General features: G+C 36.7%; 1 protein-coding gene across 1 annotated transcript; it reads right to left on the bottom strand.

Annotated features, from left to right (window-relative positions):
* Positions 1 to 2,220: 2,220 nt before the first annotated feature.
* Positions 2,221 to 3,423, bottom strand: LOC146994886 (uncharacterized). The gene has a single exon (XM_085826088.1). It carries the CDS (start codon positions 3,421 to 3,423, stop codon positions 2,221 to 2,223), a length of 1,203 nt encoding a protein of 400 aa, XP_085682214.1.
* Positions 3,424 to 18,057: the final 14,634 nt, after the last annotated feature.

Here is an 18,057-nt window from a genome sequence, read left to right as displayed (position 1 = left end):
TGTTCTCAATTATTGGCTCTATAAGAGGCTTCCTCGATAGTGAGTCTGCATGAGTGTTTCCGACCGCTCTTGTAGACGATATTTATGTCGTACTCCTGCAACCTGAGAGCCCACCGTGCAAGTCTTCCGGATGGATCCTTAGCATTGGCCAGCCAACATAAAGAGTGGTGATCTGTGACTACCGTGAAGGGTTTTCCGTAGAGGTATGGCCTGAATTTACTAATTGCTCAGATGACGGCAAGGCATTCTTTTTCTGTGGTGGAATAGTTCCTTTCAGCTGCGCTGCAGTAAGGGACCTGGATGCATAGGCTATTGGTCTTTCTTTACCATCCTGGATCTGAACCAGTACTGCACCGATACCATAGCCGCTAGCGTCAGAATGTATCCTGGTTTCTGGGTCTGGAATAAAATGTCCCAAAACAGTGCCACTGGTCAGCAGCCTTTTGAGCGTTGCGAAAGATTCAATCTGTAACTCGTTCCAAGAAAATTTTGCATGTTTCTTCAACAAGTCATGTAGGGGCTTTACGATATCTGCGAAATTTTGGATAAATCGTCGGTAGTAGGAGCACAAGCCCAGAAAACTTCGGACATCGGCGATATTTTTCAGAATAGGGAACTTTGCTACAGCCTCTACCTTTTGTGGATCGGGATATATCCCATGTTGATCGACTAAATATCCCAGTATAGTTAGTTTCTTTTTGCCGAATAAACATTTCTTGGAATTTAGCGTCAGTCCTGCTCTTTGGATACATTTCAGTACTTCCCTCAAACGCTTTTGATGTTCTTCGAAATTAGGTGCGTACAAGATTATGTCGTCGAGGTAGCAAAGACAAATATTCCATTTGAGACCTCTTAGTACCGTGTCCATCATCCGTTCAAATGTGGCTGGAGCATTGCATAATCCGAACGGCATGACTTTAAATTCCTAGAGACCATCTGGAGTCACAAAAGCTGTCTTTTCTCTGTCTTCATCATCAACATCTATTTGCCAGTAGCCTGACTTCAGATCCATCATAGAGAAAAGTTTTGCACCAGCCAGGCAGTCCAAAGCATCATCAATGCGAGGTAACGGATAGACGTCCTTTTTAGTTACCTTGTTCAATTTTCTGTAATCGACAGAAAAACGCCATTCACCATTTTTCTGCTTCACAAGCACGACTGGAGATGACCATGAACTATCTGATGGTTGTATCACATCTTCTTTTAGCATTCGTTGCACTTCGTCTGCAATCACACGCCTCTCAGTGGCTGACAAACGGTATGGCCTTTGTTTGATTGGTGCACTGTCACTTGTATCAATATTGTGCTTCACCGAATTGCATCGGGATTTTTTCGCAATACTGTTAAAGTCAAAAATGTCACTAAATTCATCTAGTAGACTCAATAGCTCGTCTTCCTCAGCATTGGTCAAATCAGTATCAAAAATATCTTTTAAGTTTTCTTGAGATAACCTTTTCCTATACCTATGCCCCTTGGAACTTGCTGGAGCCTGATCACTTAGAGAGCAAATAGCGTCGTTTTTTATGGTCGTTAAATAGCCGACATTCATCCCTTTCGGTGTCAGTTGGGTTCGTCGAGAACAATTAGTAACCCATAATTTACCACAACTATCCTCTATAGTGACAATTGAGGCTGGTATCGATAGTTCGTTTTCGCACATAAAAACTCTATTTCCAACAATCATAGCTTCATCTGCTTCCCGTAGCTCTGAATTCAAGGCACATATTCCCTTTGCGGTGATTGCTTCAATTACAAAATCGGTTGCGGCAAACAAGGAGAGCTGTGACTTATTTAAATATTCAATGTCTGGAAGGATTTCTGTAAGTGTAAGTTCTTGATTTCCACAATCGATAACGGCATCGGTGGCACGGAAAAAATTCCATCCAAGTATCATTTGATGACTACATTCAGGAAACACAAGGAATTCAAACGGCTTCTTAGTCCCATTCAAAACAACTTTCAATACACAGCGTCCCGAGGCAGCTACAGTTTTACCACAGGCAGTTTTCAATAGAGGTCCATTCTCAGCAAACATAGGAGCATTTAGCTGTCGACGTAACTGTTCAGATATGACAGAATAATCGGCACCCGAGTCAACAAGGGCTTTCACACACTGTCCGTTCACGGTGATAAAAGTGTTATTCTTTTCCAGCTTGGCTGTGGTGTACGTCGGAGGATTTTCTTCAACTGCGGCCTCACCTCCCGTACAGGCCGCTTGAGCTAGTTTTCCTCATTGGTTCGGCGTGGGGAACGGCTGGACCGGCGTACTGGTGACTGCGATTGTCGGCGGTTGAGAGAGCGTCGCGGATAAGGTGAACTGCTCCTTATTCGGGAAGAACTAGGTTGTGCATATTCGTCGTCGAAGCTGTATGTAGATTCAGTGTCCCTGTCCCGTCGAGGGTTGGACGTCTTTGCGGCTCTTACATTTTCAAATATCTGGCGTCTTTCCTTACAGTACTTCAGAACATGTCCTGGGCGTCCGCAATGAAAACAGAGAGGTACATTATCGTCAGTCCTCCACAGATCTGTCCTACGTTGTGGAGGAGTTCTCTGGTTGGCTTCACGTCTTGGTTGCGACCTAACTGGAAGTGAACATTGGGTAGTGTTTTTGCTTCTCCCTGCTCCTGTGAGTGGTGCCAGCGCCTCTATAACCTCTTCCCGGACCACAGATGCTATGTCATTCGGTGCTACGGGTTCTATTTCCGTGTAGCCCTGAACTTGCGTAAGGACCTTCTGAAGCTCTTCTCTGACGATGGTGCGCACTATAGAATTTAGTTCACTGGCGTCCGCATCGGCCGAGACCGCGGAGACATTAGGCAGACTCTGGAATCGTGATCGGGCGATACGTCTTCGTCGAAGGCTTTCTATGTGACGGCAGCGTTTCACGAAGGCATCGACGCTGTCATAGTCCTGGGACGACAGGACCTGGTACAAATCTTCAGCAATACCTTTCATGAGGTGGGCCACTTTATCGTCGTGAGACATAGATGGGTTTACTTTCCGGCAGAGAGCGAGAACATCTTGAATGTATGCTTCAGACGTCTCATCGATTTGCTGAGCACGTGTCAGTAGTACTCGTTCAGCTTGGCGCTTTACATCAGTTGCTCGGAAAAAGGTGTTCTTAAGAGCAGTCTTGAAAACAGTCCAACTGGTAAATGTATCTTCATTATTATCGAACCACTGTCGAGCGGTTCCGCCAAGGTAAAAAATGACGTTCGCCAGACACATTTGATCATCCCAGTGGTTATAGTTGGCGATTCGATCAAAGTCCTTGAGCCATCTATTAGTGTCTTCTTGGCTATCCCCGCTGAATATACACGGGCTTCTGGGTAGTTGGTACGTCAGGATCGGTATTGGTGCGATATTACTTGAAGCGGAACTGGCTGCTGGAGAATTCTGCTCGGATTCCTTCTCATCAACCATCTTTCTCGATCTTTTACGCGAATCCTGTAAGAGCCCAAACTCAGGAGGAAGTCCTCGAATCCGCAGGCTTCGGCGTAACACTGCCGTAGTAACTGAGAAATATCCGGCGCCTCCACCAAACTGTCGCGTAGATGAGCGGATCCTACACATGAACACGCAAGTACAAGTCTAAACTCAAGACTTTTTATTAACTAGAACTGAATGAAGAGCTACTTATATACAGCTGGTGAACATGCTGAAACATTCCAGACTTGGAATGTTCTGGAAGAATAAGAAGAAAATTTACATAAATAAGATAACATTAACAACAAGGATATTTACATAAAAACCAATTATCGGGCATCTTGCCGTTGATGGATTTCGAACCCGGTACTTTCAGGTTTCGAGTCCTGCGCCTTCTCCGCTGAGCTATGAGGAGCTCGGTTGAAAAGAGCGATTTTCGCTACAATATAGTTTCGGGATTATATACCAAGTTCCGTGGAAGAAGAGTTTGACGACGAAGTTTTTCCTTAGAGAGATGGGTTATTTCGTACGAGATACCTCCATCTGACATCATAATGTTTTCCTAAATGTAGATACAAATTTTGGACGGCGAGACTATTAAATTACTGTTTATAGGAAAAAAAATTATTGCGTACCAGTTTTCTCGTGAACTTATACGGTATAAAATTTTAGGCGGTTTTCGACAAATAATGATCACACATAACGGTTTCCACACTTTTTAATGAAACTGCATTACCTCTTAGAGGCATAGCTGTGGTTGTGTAATGAAAGATGCTATAGCTGGCAGGTTTTCTGCGTTTTAGTTAACTGTATACGTTGCAGCAACATACTTCTGTACATTTGTTGGGAAATTTAGTGCCGAAAATTATCCATTCAGTGCAAAGTGTGCGAATTCATAAGTATACTCGAAATGCCTGCTCCCGAGAAATATTTCACAACCGTAAAACAGAACGGTTTCTTCAACTAGGAAAAATTAGCAATGTCAACATTTTAGCAGTTTTTCGCGGTCTTTTGTGCTGGAAGACATTGCACTAAGATTTAATATTTATTGAGTCCAGAGTCCATTGAGGGGATCTAATTTGCTAATGAATACCTAACTAAGTGAAACAACGGTTCTGTCGACGGCAAAATAAAAGAACGAAAAACACTTACTGCTATAACTGCAGATTAATTCTAAAATCTGAAGCTTTTTCTCCCTTATTTATTGATGCGAAAAAGAATTACACTGTATAGATTTGAGATGATGGAATGAACATAAAGCTGAAAAAATTATCTAAAAGAGGGAGACTAGTAATTGTGAAAGATTCCTTGGGAGATGTGTTGTATATGGCTTATGTCGATATTTTTGGCTTCCTTCTTAACAGTAGTTTAAAAATGAAACTGCTATTACATTTCTTCAAGAGTGACTTATAGTTTCATAATTCAGTATCTTGATGCATTTTCTCATTTCAAAATTTAACAAAGCTGAATTTCATACAAAATGACACGTGGCAGAGCAAGCGGTAATTGTGTACAAAATTTGTTCCGAGAAGAAAATTGCTTACAGTAAACAAAGTAGTACTATTAAACGTTTCAGGTTCCTCCTTTCGTTACATACAATGCTACAGTTTTAAAACATCATTTTAAATATTTCTCATTTCAGTAAAAATTATCAGTGAGACTCAGTTAATATCCAATGGGATCGTGGGAGAGGCAAATAAGAAAAGCTATCTTCACTGTTATAGATGCGATTTGGCTCAGTTTCATAGGGAAAAATCTCCCCGTAGATTTATTGCCTGACAGAATGTTTTTCTACAAAGGGCGAATTTGTTGTTTTCGTTGTTAGGACCTAAAGCCAAGCAGAGAAGTTAAAGCATTTGGCGTGATTTGTATGTAATAAGCGACCACCATGAATCTCACGTAGAGCGTAATAATTTGCAAAGTTTCAGTGCCTTACTTTTCTTTACTTAATTTTTACATAAGTTGTAATAATAATAATAGTAATAATAAACAGGTGGCTTAGAAACAGAGGGAAACAATGGCGAAAATTGCAAAATAGGAGGAAAAAATGGAACTGAATTGAAAAATGAAACAACTACAAACAAAGGATGGAAAAAGCATTTTAGAAGATATACAGGTAACGTTCTTTCTGAATCAGCAAAACCTGTATTTAAACGAGTATAAGTTTGAGAGCTTTGGATTCATTTATTTTTTGAATCAATTACTATTTCTTACGCATGCCGGATATTTTAAATTTCTTCAACTTTTGTATAATTTACTTACGTATTTTGTATTTTAAACTTTTCTTACTATTATCCCAGTAGAGGTATCCTTACACATCATTAAATTATCTCTGAGTTTCCTCATTTAAGTCATCTTCCTCTCAGATCAATCTCTTTGCATCGCTGGCTGCACAGGTTTCAAATTTTCTCTCGTTATTCCAAATTCGGGACATATTGCTGGTCTATTTCGTCGTCCAGCAGAGCATCACTAGGATTTTTGCCACCATTTGTTTTCAATTGAAAATTTTATTCTCATTCTTCAGTTGCATTCTTAAAGTTTTAATTATTTATACAGGAAGAAAGAAAGAAATCAAACAAAGCAAAACCAATTAGGAAAGGAAATATCTGTTTTCTCCTATATTTATTGTTCCCTGTAATTTCTTTTGCCTGTTCCATTAAATTTATTGAAGGAAAATTTGCTAAGACTTTCAAAATGTATTTCCTAAATCCTTATGCGAATTAAGCCTTTCTCAGCGTTTCGGCTAATGGCCGAAATCATTTTAATGGCTTTCACAATGTAATGTTTGAATATTGACAGCTGCCTATACTGAAATATTTTCTCCATTGTCCTCGAAAAAAGAAGATTTTACAATGAAGGGCACACATTTCTTATTTGAAGGGCAAGAGGAAAAAAAAAATTTTTTGATGGGAATAAGTAGCATTTTAAACACCGTGTTTTTAAATTTCATCATATAGTAGCAACACTTGAGTCATAAGTAATTATGCACATATATGAGAGACACGACGACGACGAAATATGAAATGGCAAAACATGGCCGAAAACACTTTCCTGGCCGGTACAAACAACACAAAACACAAGAAAGAACGGACACCAGTTATGCTTAGCAAAAGAGAAATTTTACTGTAATAAAGTTTTACTGTTCCTAATGAATGGGATTTTCATAGTGTGTACGTGGATATTTAATTGCATTTATCTTAATAATGCTTGGGAATAATTTGATAAGATGTCAAATAAATATACTTTTCTTTTGAAAATCTTTATTGAAAGTTAATTAAAATTAGTTAATGAGTATTAAAATGTTAATTGTACAGCAAAATGATTCATGACTCTTTTGTATATACTGACAAGGCTGGATGAAGTTAACTTTAAGTTTTTCCCACTGATAGTAAATCTGAAGTCGATCAAAATTGAAAAATTGAAAAATGAAACAACTACAAACAAAGGATGGAAAAAGCATTTTAGAAGATATACAGGTAACGTTCTTTCTGAATCAGCAAAACCTGTATTTAAACGAGTATAAGTTTGAGAGCTTTGGATTCATTTATTTTTTGAATCAATTACTATTTCTTACGCATGCCGGATATTTTAAATTTCTTCAACTTTTGTATAATTTACTTACGTATTTTGTATTTTAAACTTTTCTTACTATTATCCCAGTAGAGGTATCCTTACACATCATTAAATTATCTCTGAGTTTCCTCATTTAAGTCATCTTCCTCTCAGATCAATCTCTTTGCATCGCTGGCTGCACAGGTTTCAAATTTTCTCTCGTTATTCCAAATTCGGGACATATTGCTGGTCTATTTCGTCGTCCAGCAGAGCATCACTAGGATTTTTGCCACCATTTGTTTTCAATTGAAAATTTTATTCTCATTCTTCAGTTGCATTCTTAAAGTTTTAATTATTTATACAGGAAGAAAGAAAGAAATCAAACAAAGCAAAACCAATTAGGAAAGGAAATATCTGTTTTCTCCTATATTTATTGTTCCCTGTAATTTCTTTTGCCTGTTCCATTAAATTTATTGAAGGAAAATTTGCTAAGACTTTCAAAATGTATTTCCTAAATCCTTATGCGAATTAAGCCTTTCTCAGCGTTTCGGCTAATGGCCGAAATCATTTTAATGGCTTTCACAATGTAATGTTTGAATATTGACAGCTGCCTATACTGAAATATTTTCTCCATTGTCCTCGAAAAAAGAAGATTTTACAATGAAGGGCACACATTTCTTATTTGAAGGGCAAGAGGAAAAAAAAAATTTTTTGATGGGAATAAGTAGCATTTTAAACACCGTGTTTTTAAATTTCATCATATAGTAGCAACACTTGAGTCATAAGTAATTATGCACATATATGAGAGACACGACGACGACGAAATATGAAATGGCAAAACATGGCCGAAAACACTTTCCTGGCCGGTACAAACAACACAAAACACAAGAAAGAACGGACACCAGTTATGCTTAGCAAAAGAGAAATTTTACTGTAATAAAGTTTTACTGTTCCTAATGAATGGGATTTTCATAGTGTGTACGTGGATATTTAATTGCATTTATCTTAATAATGCTTGGGAATAATTTGATAAGATGTCAAATAAATATACTTTTCTTTTGAAAATCTTTATTGAAAGTTAATTAAAATTAGTTAATGAGTATTAAAATGTTAATTGTACAGCAAAATGATTCATGACTCTTTTGTATATACTGACAAGGCTGGATGAAGTTAACTTTAAGTTTTTCCCACTGATAGTAAATCTGAAGTCGATCAAAATCTGTTAAGACTCATGTTTAGGTAAATAAGTTGCTTTCTATAGCACATTTTCTAAAATTTGTTGAAATTCTGGGTAAAAGAACTTAAATTTGGTAAAGGTTCTATCTTCAATTTGCATAAAACAGTAAATATTCTACAGTCGACAATGTTTCTTTCATATTTCGTTCTTAAGAAAATAGTTCTAAGATAGATATTCGATACTGCGGGAAATACTGCAGGCGAAGATGAATGATTTGAATAGTCTTTGGTGTTGGAAAGTTGAATGATTTTTGGAGTTTTCGCCTTAGAAAAAGGTAATATTTAACAGCATTAATTAAATTACATACATAGGAAGTTCCTGTAATGTGAATTTATATGTACAATTATAGGAAAATGGGGCACTTATTTGGATGTAATTTTATATTCTAAAGGGGTTATTCCTCATTAAATGGGTATTAGTAAGAAATATTTAATTGATGTAATGAGTATTTATGAATAAATTTCTGTATTCGATATGGATGAACGTTAAAATATTCGAAAATATAGCAGAGATTTTGGTAAAATGTCTCTTACTGTTTCTTTCTTCGGTTCGTTCTGTAAATATAAGTATATTGGTAATGATATATGTTGTGTAAAGGTATGGTAGTGTTTCACAAGATTTCATTCATAAGAGAATAAATTGGTAAATAAATTAATGAAAACTGACACTCATGAAAGAAAATCCTAGTATAAGAAATTAGAAAAATAGATTATGTATGCAATTGTCTAGGGAAATTGAATTGGAATTGAACTAGGTTCGAAAAAATGTGTTAACATTATGCACTGGAAATAAAAGTATATAGATTAAACATAATTTCAAGAGCTGAAATGATAACCAATGGGTAAAATCTATGGTCATTCATCTCTCATTTGATGCTGAAAATGTTTATCTTAGGAATTTCTTTGTGCATGTAACGTAAATAATCGGTAATTTCACTTGAACGTTGTCCATGAAGGCAGAAATACTCGTACTTGGTGCAGAAAAAAGTGATAAATTTAAAATTTGCATAGTCGGGGCATTTAAATTGTAAAAATGATGCTATGAATGCAGTGAATTAGCAAAAATTACCGAATTAAAAACGTATTAAGTGTCCGAAACAATATGAAAGATTTCTGTATGTGTACATGAATCAGTGAAAATTATCTAAAATTATAGATGAAAACTGTCTCTATATTTAAGACATTGAAACGTGTAAATTTAGCTGAAATAGTAAAATCAAAAGCGTGATTACAATCGAAAATTATAAAAAAGAGTTAAAATTTAGAGTATTTTGGAAACTAGAAAGAAACAAGTGTCAGAAATGTATAAAACATACATCTAAAATTAATTAAAGTTCATTTATATAGTAGGAAGATGCAATAAACAAGTTCAAAATTAGAGTACTTTAAAAATTACGAAGGTTTAAAATGTATGAAACAAGTTAAAAATATCACGTAAAATTAAATTTCATATATATGGTAAGAAAATAGAGGAATTAAGCTAAAATTAAGGATATGTTTGAAATTACGAAGGTTAAAACGTAAGAAAGTAGTTAAAAATTAAATGAAAGTCATGTACATAGTCTATAAATATGATAAATTACTTACCATTCAGAGTATGTTGGAAACTAAAAAAAAACGTTAAAAACTAACTATATAAATTGCGTTACATCTAAAATTAAATAAAAGTCAGGTAAATGATCTGAAAATATAGGAAATGTGTTCAAATTAAGACTATATTGGAATTTATGAAGGCTAAAATGTATGAAAACAATCCAATAACATTCATGTATGTAGTGTGAAAATATAAATTGGTTAAAAATTAGAGTACATTGAATATTATGAAGGTTAAAATGTATAAAACAAGCTAAAAATGTAACATCTAAAATAAAGTAAAGGTCATCTATATGATCAAAATGCATGAAATAAGTTAAAATATAGAGTATGTTGAAGATCGCTAACTTTAAAAAGAGCAAAAAAAGTTACAAATTGCATCTAACATTGAATAAAATAACACAAAAAAACGCATGTTTTAGTAATTACACTTGCAAAATATAACAGATAAGTTAAAAGTATTGATTAAAAGGTATTCTGGGTAGAATAAATTTAATACTAAAAATGAGTAATGTAATTAAGATTACAGAAAGTAAATCTGGTATTATGAACAGAAGATTTAGGAAATAAGGTAAAATTCTGAGTATATAGGGAAGTCTTAAAAAAAATTACATCTAAAATTAAGGCCTTCTTAATTAATCATTAAATTCAAAAATAATCGTCGTTAAAGGTACCTAGAAAATAACCATCATATACTTAGTAAAATAGCTGAAATACAAAGGAAAATATAAAGTCTAAACATGGATTAACAAAGAACCTCCGGAAAATCAATGAAAGGTAATCTCTTTCAAAGTGTGACGTCATCTTATCCACTAAATCAAGAATCCCGAAACATTCCTACTTATCTGCTGCGCCTCCGCTTGCACCGCTTCTGAATTTGCACCTCGCACCTCCTCCTGTCCCTGAACCGGCCGTTTCCTACTACTGCAGTCTCAACCACGGGGGTATAATATCAGACTTCGCAGGAGGCCTGAGGGCTCTCGGCACAGAGTAAGACTCGGCAGGGACCGTACTGGTACTGCCTTGTCTGCCCTTGCTCTGTGAGGTCGCAATGCTCGTTCATTACTGTCGAGGAATATTATCATTTGTCTCCGACAGCTTTTAAAAAAATCTGTCATAACACTTTACTAAAACAAATGCATGCAACTTATACGGATTCGAGTAATAAATATTTAGGAAAATTAGTTCTTCAAGTTTCACATTTCTTCATGCAATACATGTGACATGGAAACAGGTTTCGATACGATTTTGCTATGGATTTTTAGAAGTTTATTTCAAATTTGAAATTATTATTATTATTAGAAAAATTATTACCAATTTCTTACTCAGCGGTTTTTTCGTACATTCTTGAGGTACATACATTATTAAAATTGCGAACTACAACAAATAACAGTAAATAAACACTTTGTTTTAAATGAAACTGCTTTGTCTTTTTAAGGCAGAGCGGTGGCTTACGAATAAATTCTATTTTTGTATTAATTTGTGTGCTAGGTTCTGTCCTTAAATTATTTCTACAGTTTTATGTCCACCACAAAAGCTAATAAAAATGTAAAGCACATGTTTGATTTGCAGCGTGTTGAAGATTTTAATATTTTTGGATAAAAATTGATTTATGCCTTCAAAAGCTGAATTATGTTTAGTTGATGACCGCTTTTTATGTGGCCCTTTAAGACGGTCAGAGCATACGCTTGGTTTCAAGATTTCTTTCACGTGCGCGTTCGAAGATTAATGCCGCATTTCGTTATATAGCTCCCCACCGTCCCCTGGGTATTTATGCCTGTTGCGATCCTTGCTGTTTTGCACTTTTGTGAGTGATCGTTTTGCTGTGTTTAATTGCTGCGATATTTTTGGATTACTATGAATATTATTTCGGCCATAGATATTGAATTTTCCCCCTGGGACATTCTTCGAATTTTACGAGCTAAAATGGCACCAGACCTAGTTCGTAGGCCGATACCTCGTGCTCTTCGTATGAAGATACTATGTCCCTGGATGTGTAATCTTCTACTAATTTTTTTCGTGTGACACTTCAGACATTTTGGCTATTCCCGAATAATAAGATGTTCGACCATAATTACTTGGATAAATTATTATCTCTGGATGTTTCAAAATGTGATGCTTCGCACTGTGCACGTGTTGACTTGCTCATCGAAAATTTGAAACGTATCGGTATTGAAGCATACGCTTTCGCTCTTAAGGATAATATCGGTACTCTGTTGCATTACTATAATTTACCTCAATCCAATGACCTTCAGGAGTGTGAGCAACAATTTCGTTGCGATAATTTCAAGAAAATTAACAAATGTGAAGACTGTTCTACTTCGATAATGGGTAAATTCGATTTCTTTTGCCAAGCAGAGAACACGTATCATCAACGGGCAGTATCAAAGGAGTTCCTTGGAGTATGACCCTCGACATACCAGCCAATTTCACCAGCACCAGGGAAAAATTTAACTCAAAAATTTAGAGATAACCTCATTTAGACGCCATCCTGTTTTACACTTCAGATTCTGTATGGTGACAAAATATCGTCTCTGAAAGATGCTAACTTTTTGCAAGGCTCCTCCCTAACTGCGCAGTGACATATTTATTCGCGATTACCAAACCAATTTTAGTTCGAATATCAGATATACAATTTACGAAATACTCGAATATAACTGAAAAATGCCCTTCAGTATCACTTTCATTCAAAAATGTTTTCTTATATTACCGAAATTAATTTTATGCTTAGCTTTGTGGGAAAACATTTACTAGTTGTTTGAAACAATTGACACTTTAAATGATTAATCGTATTCTTGCAATGTTTACAAATCCTGCTTTTACGGACTGGATATGTAACATAAAACAATTTATTTTTGTTAACCCATTAACCGCTGGTGTTGCGTTCACGCAACGCTCAAAATAAATGCGTATATAAATATAACTACCTAAGATATTTTATACCAGCAGATGATTTTCTGTAGGGAATATTATGAGGATTATATCTGTAAAAATATTTGCCTTCAACAATCATTTTGTTTATAATAATTAAGCTCATACTTTAAGCAAAATTTAAGCAAAATTTTCGACCATGTATTTTTGCTGAAAATATTTAAAGAAAGAATCGCCGTCTTTATGAGTGATCTATTTTTAGTCAAGGTCACCGTTTATCAGAACATTACATCAGTCAGATGTTTAAATTTGAGTTGGAAACGAAAGGAAAACAAGTGTTGCGCTGACGCAACGTCAGCAGGAAACGGGTAGTCGATCTCCTTTTTCACTCAATCCTTTCGATGTTCTGGTTCATGTTCTGGTTGTTTAAAAATGCCTAGAACGAGGTATCTTAAATTAGAAGAAGCCATTCAAAGATTTTTTGATTAAAAAACAAATGATGATAATGTTAATAAAGACCAGAATGAAACTAATATTGTTGTTGTTTCCCCAGAAATTCTGTTCCTGTTGTACGAGAATCGATATCACGTTTGCAGTACAGGAATATGAAGCAGAATTTGCATTTGACAATAGTCAAATTGACAATATTGATAAATTATATGAGGTGAGACCGTATCTAAACTTACTAAATATCATCACTTTTTACTACTTAAAATATAAAGTCTCTTTTAGATTTCAGACGCGAGAATGCATTATTCCTTTTGCAAACTCCTATTCAGAGTGTAGAATCAGCCAGAAATAGATCAGCAACAGGAAGACCTAGTAAATTAAGCATTCAAAAACCATTGTATGGAGATGGTAGACACTTTATCGTAAAGTCCGTTGATAACAAAAGACTTTGTTGTAAAGAGTACCATAGCCAGACTGTTTATAGATGCAAAGTATGTATTGTAACTTTACATCATGATTGTAATCAAGCTTGTCATGCTTGAATCTTTCAATTGAAATAATCTGTATTTGTAAAAGAAATACAATGTATATTTTAATATCAAATTAATTAAAAGTAAAGTGATTTGGTAGATTTATAAAACGTTATACAGCAAAAAAGTAATCCTGCGCTCCACTCAAAAGAAACATCACACGAGTACAATCCTACTCACTAAACATCCGTAGTCTTATTCCGCTGAAGTTGCGCGAACGCAACACTCGCGTTTTCCACTGGTGAGAGCATTTTTTTTTTTATTTTCAATGTAAATTTATGTTACAAATGCTTAATTTGATATTTGTTATTATTTTCATGAGAAAAGAAACATTCCTTGTAGTTTTGGCGATTAATGGGTTAATAAAGGAATTTTACCGTTTCAAATATGAAAGTCCTAAGATTCTCCTCCCCCGACCATAGCCTACTCACTTCCTCTGAGATTACACTTATTTTAGTATCATCTTTTCCTCTTTTTATCATTTTACGTCTCTACAATAGTTTTTATTTTTTTGTATTCCTTTCGCATTTGGTTATTAATGAGCAGAAACGGACGTTTGTCCCTGATGGGACATTAGACTCGAAACAGCATTTTTGTCGAAGCACTTATATGCGTTGTATTACTATATTGATCACACACGATATTATCGCCCTGTACTATATTTAAAGAAATTATATGAAACATCCCTGGGTTAGGTGCTCATTTTTAGCCTGTTAGATCCTAGTGAATGGAAAAAATAAAAACTGGAGCTATATTCCAGGAAAACCCCTTTCACAATAAAATGTTCAAATTGCTAACTTTTGCCTTTTAGTTCTTTTAGTTAAAGAAACAAGTCTGGATTGCCATACTGCTGTGAAAATTATTACTATAAAATAATTTTGGAATTTTCCTATATATTCGCACACTATACATTAAATGCAGAATTGTTGGCACTGAAATTTCTAATCTACGTTTGGAATTACGTTGCTGCAACGCATAGATGTAATAAACATGCAGAAAAATTTTCCAGCTGTGACAGAAAACATTAGAAAACCAGCGCTTCATCTTTAAGAGACAATGCAGTTCCATTCAAAAAATGAGAAATAGAACATTTCTTGATACGAAATAAAGAAGAGTATCTAAAGTTTTATACCGTATAAAGTATACGCGAAAACTGATATGCAAAAAACGGGCAATATTTTTTAATCGAAAGTACAGGATTCGTTTTGTTAATATTAAAATACAACCATTGACATAAAAATTTGTGTACCAAGAAAGAGTTGTCAGAATTAAACGAAATTTTACATATATAATTACTACTTTGATATAAGTAAGTGATTAGAAAATCAAAGAAAAAAAGATAATTTATTGTAGAAAAAAGTATACATGAACGGAAGTTTTAGTACTCTGTTAAACCACCTGTAGCGCGAATGCACGACGCAATACGAGCGAGCATTGTGGCATACAAGTTCCGTACGGTGTCCTGAGACATATCGTTACACAGTTGCTGCAAATGTGCCTCTACTTCGGCTAATCTCGTAGGCTGTCCAACTCGCCATCCCAAATGAACCCAGATGTGCCCGCTTGGTGACAAATCTGGCGATCGAGCAGGCCAGATAAGGGTGGTAATGTGCCGAAGGCAGTCTTGTGAGATCCGTGCTGTGTGTGGCCGAGCATTTTCTTGTTGAAAACAGGCTCTTGGGTGCCCAGCCATGAGTGGCAACACATGTGGCTGAAGGATGTCATGGACGTACCGCTGGCCTGCCATTGTGCCATGGATCAATATTAGGAGTGACCGTGTATCGTAAGCAACGGCACCCCTTACCGTCACACCAACTGTGGGAACGATCTGTCGCTGTAAAGCGGAGCCAGGATTGAGGCGTTCACCACGAGTGCTCCACACACGAAAGCGATTGTCATCACTGGTCAAATTGAATCTAGATTCGTCGCTGAAGGTGACCTGCTTCCATTCCGTTAAAGTCCAATCCTGTTGTGCGCGAAATCACTCCAAGCGGAGTCGTCGTCGGGTGGGTGTAGTTGGCAGCACACGTAATGGGTGCTACTATACTGGATATTCCTCAAACCAGGAGCTTCGCGATGGTTCGGGAAGACACAGGATTCCGTATTGAAGCAGCTGCCTGTGTCTGGATAGCGGCCAATGAGGCCGTTGGCTCTACGCGTGCATGTTGTATGATGTGACGGTCGTCTCGACGACTGGTCGTCGCCCAGCAAATGACGTCACGCAGGTCCACAATAAAAATTAATGGGGAGCGGATAAAGATAGTGTCAGAACTCAGATACCTTGGCGTTATTTTTGACGAAAAAATGAATTGGATCCCCCACGTGCAAAGCCTTAAAAGAAGGACAACTGCAGTAGCTCGACAAATGAAGATGTTCTATGCATATAAATGGGGACTGAACCCCCACATACAAAAAGTGCTGTATTCCACAGTGGTAGAAAGAATAGTCACGTATGCTGCTGCAGTATGGGCTTACCCAATGCAAGGGAGAAAGGTTAAACACCTTAATGCCATTCAATGACCCTTTGCATTGGGTATTACCCGGGCCTATCACACCACTTAAAGCGAAGAAATTAATGTGCTGGCAGGCTTACTCCCCCTGCACATCCGTGCTGAGGAGGAGGCGGCACGACAGCAAGTCTTGGAACTCAAAAAAATGGTCACATTTGATGAAGAAATTTACTCCCCTGAGAAGTATGAGGAAACCTGCAACCCGTTGGATGTACACCCAGCGGCTAAAGGAAGAGGGGTATACGTCTCGGTGACGCCTAAGGATAATAACCAGCCACTTGGCCTGACAGCTTACACGGATGGAGTAGAGGAGAAAGTGGAGGAGAAAGTAGGCTGTGCCTACGCCGCCATGAGGCAGGGGATCATCATAGAAAAATGGAAGGGCCGGCTCAGACAAAACAACAGCGTTTTCCAAAGTGAAGCCTTGGCCATATTGCAAGCAATCCACTATGTACATTCCATAAGATGCAGGCAGGCCACAGTAAAAACTGACAGCTTGTCAATATTACATGCTATTTGGAACCCCGACCATCCCTCTGAAATTATTCAAGAGATACAAAAGGCCCTTAGAAATAATCCAAATTTTAAGATCACATTAGAATGGATAAAAGCACACGCGGGCCATGAAGGGAATGAAATGGCAGATCAGCTTGCCAAGGAGGCCACCACAGAAACAGCAATAGCAGAGACAGTTATACCATGGCCGCGTTCTTACTTCAAGCGTACGTTGAGATTGAAAGCCATGGGGAAGTGGCAATGTGAATGGGACGAGAGCAACACAGGGACGAGGACCCATTACTTCTGTGGTTATGTGGACACAGACAGAAACATAGCAAACACGCAGCTCGCAAGGTTTATCTCAGGGCATGGTCCCTTTCCTGACTATTTCTACAAACGTGGTTTCTGCAATACAAGTCAGTGCGCATGTGGAGGACCGGGATCGCCAGAGCATTACTTGGAGACATGCCCGCTGACTGAGGGTCTCCACATTAGCCTACCAGATAATAACAGACAGCCGTTCTGTAAATATCTGATTAAGCAACGGCACCTAATTAAAAAGATTGTGCAGCTAATGGACAAATTAGCGGAACTTAATCTGTATTTGTGCCAAATTGAGCTCCGTAACATAAAGCGTATGTTATCCTCAAAATAAAATACACTATGCAACTATGAGATTTAATGTCAGCAGTAAAATTTATAGACCCAGAATCAATGAGGGTATAAGCAAGCGTGTTAATCAAGTGTGTTTTCAAGTGTACTCCAATTTACTGGCACACAGCATTATCACATATGTACTCGAAAATGTGCACTGTATACTCGAAAATGTGCATATAGCGCATATAGGCCATCCTTAATATAAGAAATCTTATGGAATCATAAGACCCAATGGTATCAGTAAAGATTATACATCTAGTATTTAAGAGAATACTCAAGAATGTAAATATGTAAATAGATTTCATAAGCATCGCTTGTAATATGTAATATGCTCCGCGTATGTAAATATGTAAATATGATTGATGCAAAAGTATTAATCGAGTGCGTCGCAAATTGATTTCAGCACAAATAGTGCAAATATGTAATTAAGCCTCCTCAGTCTAGCAAGCAACATTATAAGTGTTGCCTCAATGTGGAAAGAAAGTTATGTAATGGTGTAAATATGTAAATAAGTTTCTATTGATAGCAAGCACCATTAAAGGTGCAAAAGCAAACGTTCACAACAGGATATGAATATAAAACTGCAGCAAATAAGTTTAGCAGGAACCCGAGGATGGCCGACACTATGAATGTCTCAAAGCTTATAACACATGAAGCAAATAAGGGATGTGAATATAAACCAATGAACCGAACTAATAAACAGAAATCCAATGACTGTACTATATGTATCAGTA

This window comes from Stegodyphus dumicola, chromosome 10 (assembly GCF_044657685.1).
Source record: "Stegodyphus dumicola isolate Sdum_Otavi_A_Nest chromosome 10, ASM4465768v1".
Lineage (NCBI taxonomy): Eukaryota > Metazoa > Arthropoda > Arachnida > Araneae > Eresidae > Stegodyphus > Stegodyphus dumicola.
Note: the sequence above shows the minus strand (reverse complement) of the source record. Positions and strands in the feature narration are given on the sequence as shown.

Coding starts and splice junctions, on each gene's coding strand:
- LOC146994886 (XM_085826088.1), bottom strand. CDS start 3,423: ATGGTTGATGAGAAGGAATCCGAGCAGAATTCTCCAGCAGCCAGTTCC.